The sequence below is a fragment of the Grammomys surdaster genome, unplaced genomic scaffold (genome assembly GCF_004785775.1).
Source record: "Grammomys surdaster isolate TR1022 unplaced genomic scaffold, NIH_TR_1.0 199, whole genome shotgun sequence".
NCBI classification, from domain to species: Eukaryota; Metazoa; Chordata; class Mammalia; order Rodentia; family Muridae; genus Grammomys; species Grammomys surdaster.
In genome coordinates this window covers 2722378-2731031 of record NW_021604644.1, presented here as the reverse complement: position 1 = coordinate 2731031, position 8654 = coordinate 2722378, and the positions used below count along the sequence as shown (strand labels likewise).

Sequence of the window (8654 nt, the reverse complement as noted above, 5' to 3'; positions counted from 1 at the left end):
GTGAACCAAGGATTCCGTTTTTTCTTTTTTTTTCGAGACAGGGTTTCTCTGTGTTGCCCTGGCTGTCCTCACTCTGTAGTTCAGGCTGGCCTCGAATGTCAGAAATCTGCCTGCCTCTGCCTGCCAAGTGCTGGGATTAAAGGCGTACACCACCACTGCCTGGACAGTTTTTTCTTCACATTTTTGTGTATGGTTATCTTGCCTACATGTCTGCACCACATATATTTCTGGTTCCTACAGAAGCCAGACAATAAAGTGTTCAATCTCGTGGAACTGGAGTGAACAGTTGTGAGCCACCATGTGGTTGCTGGAAACTGAACTTGCCAATACCATGGAGACATCTTTCCAGGCTCTCCCTTTTTTGTGTATGTACGGGTGAGTGTGCACTCTTTTGAGAGGTATTTAGGAGTTGGTTCTAGCCTTCCACTACATGGGCCCTGGGGATTGATCTCAGGCATGGTGGCAAGCATCTTGACCTGCTAAGCCATCTCCAGCCTCCCCACTCTGCTTCCCCCAGAAGATTTTTTATCAGAACATACAGAATCTGTCCTGGGCCCTGCCCAGGAAGTCACTTCCTATCATAAACTGTGCTTTCTGGAACAAGCTGTCCCTCAGAACACTGAATGCTTCTATTACTAGCATCACCTATATGGGGTTACCACTGGCTAGTGTCTCTGACAAAGTGGTATTATGGGCAGAAGAGATGCCACTGTAGGTAAAAGGGTGCCCCTGAATTCTCTAGAAGCTAGAGACTATAGGAGGCTTCCATGGTGCTGAAGGGTGAATACAGACATGCTTCACTTTGTGTGTGTATGTGTGTGTCTGGAAACAACTGGGAGTTGGGTTTGCTTCCACAGAAGAATTTAGAGGCCACTGAGATGGCTCTGTAGGTAGATGGTTGTCACCATCCTGACAACCCAAGTTCAGTCCTCAGATCTCATATGGTAGAAGGACAAAACTGACTTCCACCAGTTATCCTCTAATGTCCTCATGTGTATACCATGATATTCATGGTCCCCCTGCCCCGCAAAATCAATGTTCAGAAGACCGTGGTTCTCTTCATGAGTGGTGAGCTCCCCATCCCCCAAAGCTGGAGGTGTTCACTTTAGAACCAGCTGACTGTTTCAAAAAAGTTATGAAGGGGATGGCAGGTGAGCAAGATTTTATCCAACCCCAAATGCTATCCACTTGATTTTCAATGAAGAACACAGTTACAAGGGACAGTATTCCTATTTTATTAGACAAAGCATGTATTAGAAAACTGTTGTCACGAGGTAGGTGTTTGTCCTCCACTTCCTTGGCCTTGACTAAGCCTTTTTCTTAAAAACGCCTGCTGAGGCTGGAGTATAGCTCAATGGAGCCCTTACTCAGCATGTGTGAGGCCACTGGTTCTAGACTAAGCACCACAGGGGAAAATAATTTGTGTACCTTTGAGGCAAGTTCTACAAAACCAAGAGCATTAATACACATGGTTTGTACCTTGAAAACATGGATGCCAAGGAGACTGCCCGGAGAATATCAAGGCAGCTAGCTCCCTTAGCTGCCACCTAGCTGCTGGGTATCTGTGGTCCAGCAGTGTGACAAGGTAGGGAAAATCTATTGTAGGTGCTAACAAACCTTGGCCTTGATACATTATAATTTTTAAGGAATTTGGCTTGTTTGAACCTCTAGGCACCGACCCACATTTTACAGATGAGGACCTCAAGTAGAAAGAATCTTGCCTGAGGCCACACAGGTGACAGGAAGCCAAGCCTTCCAGCCAGCACAAACCCTGATTCAGAACCAGTCTTTCTGTTTTATACCCAAATCAGATCCTCTCAAACAATTTCATCCCCCATCCTAAAGGGTATGAAACCTCTATTTCAGGGACCAATGAAGGTAATCTAGAAGCAGGCTCGACCCAGGGGGAAACTGAGGCCCATAATACTGAGAGGGAGAAGAGCTGCCACATCCACAACACAGCCTGGTGGGCACCATAGATCCTGACCACAACACTGATTCTATTCTGGACAGTCATCTGACTCACGTGTACCAATTCTACCTTGTGTACAAGAGGATCGCTTCCCACCTTTGAGGGATGTAAGGATCAAGTGTACTGTATGACATGTAACAACGCCTGCTAAGAGATGCCTGGCCTGGCCCCCCCTGCAGTGGTGCGTGTGGGAAAAGCTCTGGTCTTGTGAATGAAGGAGATGTAGCATCTGTAGCATCTCCCGTTAGGTAGGTATGTCGTGTCAGATCACTCTTTGAACATTCTCAGTAGTTTTCTCTCCTGTGAGTAGCAGTCTACTGATCATCCAATCAGTGCTGGGAGGGCAGGACACAGATGTCCTCAGAAAGCAACTGGAATGATGAGTCCTAGATTTACAGGCCTAATTGTCTTTTTGAGGGGATGGGGTAGAGGATTTGCAGGTCTGATCAGTTGGTTTTTTGGGGGATAGGAGGGAAGTTCTTGGGGCAGATAAGCCTGAGAAGAGAGATAGGCAGAGAGCCGGTTTTCCTATTTATGGTAGGAAGCACAATGGTTCAAAGGTGCAACTGTGAACTAGCTTCTGACCGGAGCATGTCTGAAAAGACTGACATGGGAAAAGTGCTGAAAAAAGACAAGGAGAAGGGCTTTCTGTGTTGTTTTTTTTGTAGCTGAGAGTCCCCCTCTAATCACAAGAGGCCAAGCTAAGTTTCAGGATGCTCACATTGGTTTTAGTGTACCAGATTTAGAAGGGAGAGGATGCAGACCCAGAAAAGAACCCTCTCAGGTGCTCTGGATCGAGGTGACCCGGACAAGCTGAAGTGGCTGGAGAGCAGATGGCTCAAATGGGAACTGTTGAGGAACTGCTTGCTCCTGCAGGGAGACATTCACTGATACTTACTGTGTGCCTACTGTGTGTCAGGTTCTAGGCGCTGCACGACGCTCTCCCAGACACATGCAGCGGGGTGTCCCTTTCAGGAACATGCACTATAAAGGCATCGTTGTGGGGCAGGGGGGCACAGGGGACAGCTGGAGACTAGCCTAGGAAAGGAAGCACGCTCTCGCCTAGGGCAACCGGGGGATGCTGATGGCCCCCTCCCAGAGGCGCAGGGCCGGGTAGAGCGGCTCCTGGAAGGCGGCGTGGAAGGTATGCAAGTGGCTCATGCCACCCGACACGTCGTAGAAGGCCAGAACGCCGGCCTCGTAGTCCAGGAAGACGCCGAGCCGGTGGGGGTCGCGGTGGAGCCGCAGGCGGCTTCGCTGGCAGTCATGGAAGGCCCAGTACTCCAGGTCGTAACGCTTCACGCACCACGACTCGCGGTTGCAGCCCAGCCGGGCGGCGGCGGAGGCTCCGCGGCGCCGCAGCGACGGGTAGGCCGCGCCCACCCACCAGCCCACGCCTGCCTCCTGCACGTCCACCTCCCAGTAGTGGCGTCCGGCTGCGAAGCCGTCACGGCCCAGCACCTGACGCAGCGCGTCGAACCGCGGCGCAGGACGCGGCCCCAGGCGGCCCAGCAGCGAGCAGCGGACGGTCAGCCCGTCCGTCGACAGGCGCAGGCGCGCGTGCATCGTGTCGGGGTCCAGCGTAGGCGTGCGCGCGTCTGCAAGAGGGGGCGGGGAGGACAGCGGTCAGAAAACCTGGGCGGAGCCACATGGGGCCTCGGACTGAGCGTGCGTCTGGGCAGAGGGGCGGGGAAAGACAGTCTTATGGGCGGGGCTGAAGCGGAACCTGCTCACTTTCCATGCGCCGGTACCCGCCCGAGCCAAAAAGCTGGGTAGGAATCAAAAAGCTGCTGGGTAGGGTGAGACCCGGGAAACTGACGTTTATTACACGCTCTAGGCGGCTTGAGTTTGGATCGTGGAAGTTAATTAAAAATTAATTTATTAAAAAAAGAAAGAAAAGCAATGTTATTGCCGAGGAAGGTAGAGCACACCTTTAATCCCACCAGTAAGGAGGCAAGAGGCAGAGGTTCTGTGAGTTGGAGGCCAACATAGTGAGGTCTACATAGTAGCATGCTGCAGGGCAGGCAGGGGTATATTAAGAGACCCAGTCTCAAAAACAGAAAGATAGAAAATCTTAAACTGTTAGGACTCGGTTGCATGTCCTCTGACGTTTTTATCCCTTAATTTTGGGGCTTATACTTGATCCTAATATTGGTACCAAGCCATGCATGCTCTTAGGCAACCTACTTTTTAAAAGTTAATGGCATACTCATGAAACACGCTCGTATCATATCAAACATACTTCAGTGGTGATACGAGTTTGTGTGTGTGTTTATTTTATGGGCGTGAGTAGTTCTTTATCTGCGTCCCAGTGTAATGTGCAGTGTCAGCATTGGCCAGAAGAGGGCGCCAGGTTCCCTGCAACTGGAGTTACAGCGGGTTGTGAGTCTCCGCGTGGGCGTTGTGTACCAGAGCAACAAATGCTCTTAAACCACCGTCTCCAATCTCTGAGGCTAGAGGGTTTTGTAAGCTAAAGAGTTAGAAATGAAAACAGTTGCCATCCTTTTCGGCTAAGTAAGTGTGGGAACACGAAGAAGGCTTCTAGAACTTTCAGTTTCTTGGTCTGAAGGAGGTGAAGGAACGTTTACTTCCCCTTTGTTCGGTGTGCTTCTCTTCAAATGCATTTTATTTTTCAAACGTTTCTTTTAAAAATGTGTGATTAATGATACCGTTTTTGAGAAATTACTCCTGAGGATATGCAGCAAATAAGGCATATTTATCCACTCAGTCACTAATTTAACAAATGGGACAGTATTGGTGATTTAGAGCTGGGCCCCGCTGATATAAGTTTGAAACTCATTTGGGCTACAGAGGAAATCCCTGACTTAAAACAACAAGAAGAGTACAAAAAAACCAAAAATCCAGCAACTTTTAATAGGTTGTTGTGAGCATTGGAGGTAACTTGTAAAAGCTGTGTGTCTTGAGAATAAATGTTTCCGTGATAAACTACCCGGTGGCCTTTAAAATAGCATTATTGAAATGGAGCATTGTCATTATACTATTACATAAAGTTACAAAAGATTAGAACTTGGTGCTACTTTAAGATACCATGATAGTTTTTTTTTTTTTAAGTTTAATTTGGTTTTCATTTTTGTTTTTAGAGATGGAGTTCTTCTGTGTAGCCCTGCCTGTCCAAAATCCCATTGTGTAGATGAAGCTGGCCTTGTATTTAGAGATCAGCCTCCTGAGAACTGGAAAGGTGTGTGCCATCACCAACCACTAAAAATTTTTTTGGTTTTTTTTTTGTTTGTTTTTTTGTTTTTTTGAGACAGAGTTTCTCCATGTGACAGAGCCCTGTCACCTGGAACTTGCTTTGTAGACCAATCTGGTTTAGAACTCTAAGAGCCTGCCTCTCTGCCTCCTGAATGCTGGGATTAAAGGTGTATGCCACCACTGTCTGGTGACACCTATTTTTAAATGTCTGAAAGAGCAATCTGTGGAAACACTGGCTGCAGTTAACTTTGGTTAAATAGCTGTTTTCTTTTGGTTTTTAATTTCTGATCGTCACAATGCATGCACTAAATATGTAATTTTCCTTGTCTTCCTCTCTTTATCTCTCCTTTCCTTTCCCTTTCTCCTTCTCTCCCCCTCGCTCTCCCTCTCTTGCTTGTGACACTAGGAGTCAAACCCAGACATGCCTCACACACACCAGGCAAGCATTCTATCACTGAGATGCCCCAACCCTCTCCATCTGTAAATTTTTAGGGAAACAAATAGAGATGGTTCAAGATTTCCTAGGAAATGAAAACAGAAATATAAAACAGTGTGTATAGAATGATACCATGTTGTATGTAAAGATAAGCTGGGCATGGTAGAACTCCCTGCACCAGGGAGAGAGAGAGAGGCAGGAGGATCAGGAGTTCAAATCTAGCCTTGGCTATATAATAAATCTGAGACTAGCCTGGGCTATCGGAGGCTCTGTCTCAAAAACAAAACAAAGGCAAATAATAGTAGCTTTCTATGGGAGAACAATTATGAATTTTTTTTTGTGTGAATGTGTATGTTTTTAAAAGCCTAATAGAAGGTTTTTTAAAAAAATTATTATTATGTTGTTTTGGTTTGGTTTTGAGACAAGGTCCTACCATATAGCCAAAGGTAGACTAGAACTTGAGATCTCCCTGCCTGAGCCTCTAAGCACTAGGGCTAAAAGCTCTGTGGAACTACATACCCAGCAAAAATGTTTAAACCTTATTTGGAAACAATCTCTTAACAGGAAGTTGGGGGGCTCATTTCCTGCCCTTCATCCACCTTTGCTCCCACCCAACCTCCCTCTCCCACTCCCCAGTCTCACATTTCAAGAAGAGAGCTCTCTCTGGCGAGGGGCTGGTTTTCAACAAGGTGCCTGGCTTGGTGCAGGAGGAGCTTGAGAGCTGGCAGTTTATGTCTGTAAGGAATTGGGATTTCAAGGTGTGAGGGTCTGGAGCCCATGTGGACAGCACAGACAGACACCAAAGACAAACAACACTGGAGCCTTGCACATAGCTCCCAAGAGTCACATGCAAATTTAGAAAATACAAATTCTGGGGTATGGGGCCCGAGGGGGCGTGCAGTAGGGGGGGCATACAGCCACTCACTGATGGCAGCCGAGTGAGCCTCAGCTCAGCACTGGAGGATAGGAGGCAGTCTTCCCTGAAAGTAGGGCTGAGCCTGGAGGAAGGTACACAGCAGGAAGCCGTGTGTGTGTGTGTGTGTGTGTGTGTGTGTGTGTGTGTAGAGATGTCTGTTAAAAGTGTTTCTTGTTCTTGCAGAGGATCTGAGCTCAGTTCCCAGCACCCATATCAGGTGGTTCAAAACCACCTCTAACTCCAGCTCCAGAAAAGCACACAGCCCGTTTCCCTCCTCAGACTCGTGTGCACACAGACACACAGATACATGCATGATTTTTTCCCCCTTCCCTTCTCCCTCTTGCTCTGCCCCTGCTTGCTCCCAGCCCTGCTCAGGCCCAAAGTACACTGTAGCTGTCTTCAGACACTCATACGAGGGCATCAGATCTCATTATGCATGGTTGTGAGCCACCATGTGGTTACTGGGATTTGAACCCATGACCTCCTGAAGAGCAGTCGGTGCTCTTAACTGAGGAGCCATCTCACCAGCCCTACATGCATGGTTTTTAAAAAGAATGCAAGCAACCCTAGCTGGAGCTCTCAGCAGCACCGTGACCACTTTCGAAGGGGGCTTTGTAAGCCCCTTCCTCCCAGGCATGGTTGTTGGGGACAGTGAGATGGTTTCATCAGTGGCACAGCCAATGGCAAATGCCTATAGTCCTCTAAATAACTTCTACCCATGCTCCTGTAAGGAGCTCTAACTAACTCCTCACACTCACACACATACTCACACATTCACACACACACACTCATACACACACTCACACACTCACTACACATTCATACACACATGCACACAGACTGACACATATATACATACTCACATGTTCACATACATTCATACACACATGCATATGCTCACAGACTGACACACATACACATTCACACACACACCACACATACACTCAGATACACACTGACACACATACATACACATTTACACACACACTCATATACACATTCATACACACAGACTGACACACACTGGTACATACACATTCACACACACACACACACACACACACACTGACATACACGCTGACAAACTTACACATTCACACACACATTCACACACTCACACACACTCATACACATACTCACACATTTACACACACACACTCACAGATATGAAAGCAGCAGGGAGAACTAGTTAGGCAGAGGAAGAGAATCACTGGGAATGGGAGGGGGATAAGATAGAGTAATGGGCGACTGCAGAGATGGCTCATCCTTTAACAGTACTGGGGACCCGGGTTCGATTCCCAGCACCCATAAGTTGGCTCACAATGGTCTGTTTCAGAAGGTCTCAGGCCCTCTTTTGACCTTCACAGGTACTGCACATGTGATGCACAGTCATGCATTCAGGCAAAGCATCATATTACATAAAAAAATAAATCTTAAAAGGTAAGAGAGGGTAATGCAGGAGAATATGCCCAAAATACGTTATGTGAATGTGTAAAAATGTCACAATGAGACACATTTTTATGTATAAGTAATAAATGCTAATAAAGTATTCAAAATAGTAAAACCTATCACACAAAGCCCAGCTAAGCCTGCAGAGAGGTTCAGGCCTGGGAAAGAGCAAAGGGAGGAGGTTGTTCCAGCCAGAGGACACCTTAGGAAACACCTCCTCGGGGACCTCCATCTGCTCTGAATCCTGCCCGTAAGGCCTCCCTCAGCACCTGTGGGTGACGATGGCGCAGACCTTGGCAAAGGCCTCACCCCTTCCCAGCATGCTGCAGACATTCACACTGTTACCAGGGGAGATCTGCCTCGGTGAGCTCAAGCTTCTCACAGGGCCCTTCCCCCACTCCACAAGACTGCCTTCCACTTGCTCATTCCCAAAGCCCTGACCTGCCTTAGCCTGGTTAGTTTCCTGTCAGGCCCGCACAAGATATTCGAGTTATTTGGAAAGAATAGCCTCATCTGAGAGAAGCTCACCCTCGCTTACCATCAGAGTGGCCTGTACACAAGTCTGTGGGACATTTTCGTTGTTTGGTTGGTTTGTTTTTTTTGTTTGTTTGTCTTTTTTGTTTCCTTTTTCTCCCTTCCTTCCTTCCTTCCTTCCTTCCTTCCTTCCT

At 47.6% G+C, this 8654-nt stretch overlaps 1 protein-coding gene across 1 annotated transcript in view; it reads right to left on the bottom strand.

Annotated features, from left to right (window-relative positions):
* Nucleotides 1–1211: 1211 nt before the first annotated feature.
* Trim14 (tripartite motif containing 14) overlaps nt 1212–8654 on the bottom strand; it is a 30666-nt gene continuing 23223 nt past the window's right edge. Inside the window, exons 5-6 of the mRNA XM_028770226.1 lie at nt 6264–6356; nt 1212–3570 (exon numbers count right to left, since the gene is read on the bottom strand). Of these exons, the coding sequence (XP_028626059.1) occupies nt 3035–3570; nt 6264–6356 (629 nt within the window). The 3' untranslated portion in view covers nt 1212–3034. The remainder of the gene's footprint in view (nt 3571–6263; nt 6357–8654) is intronic.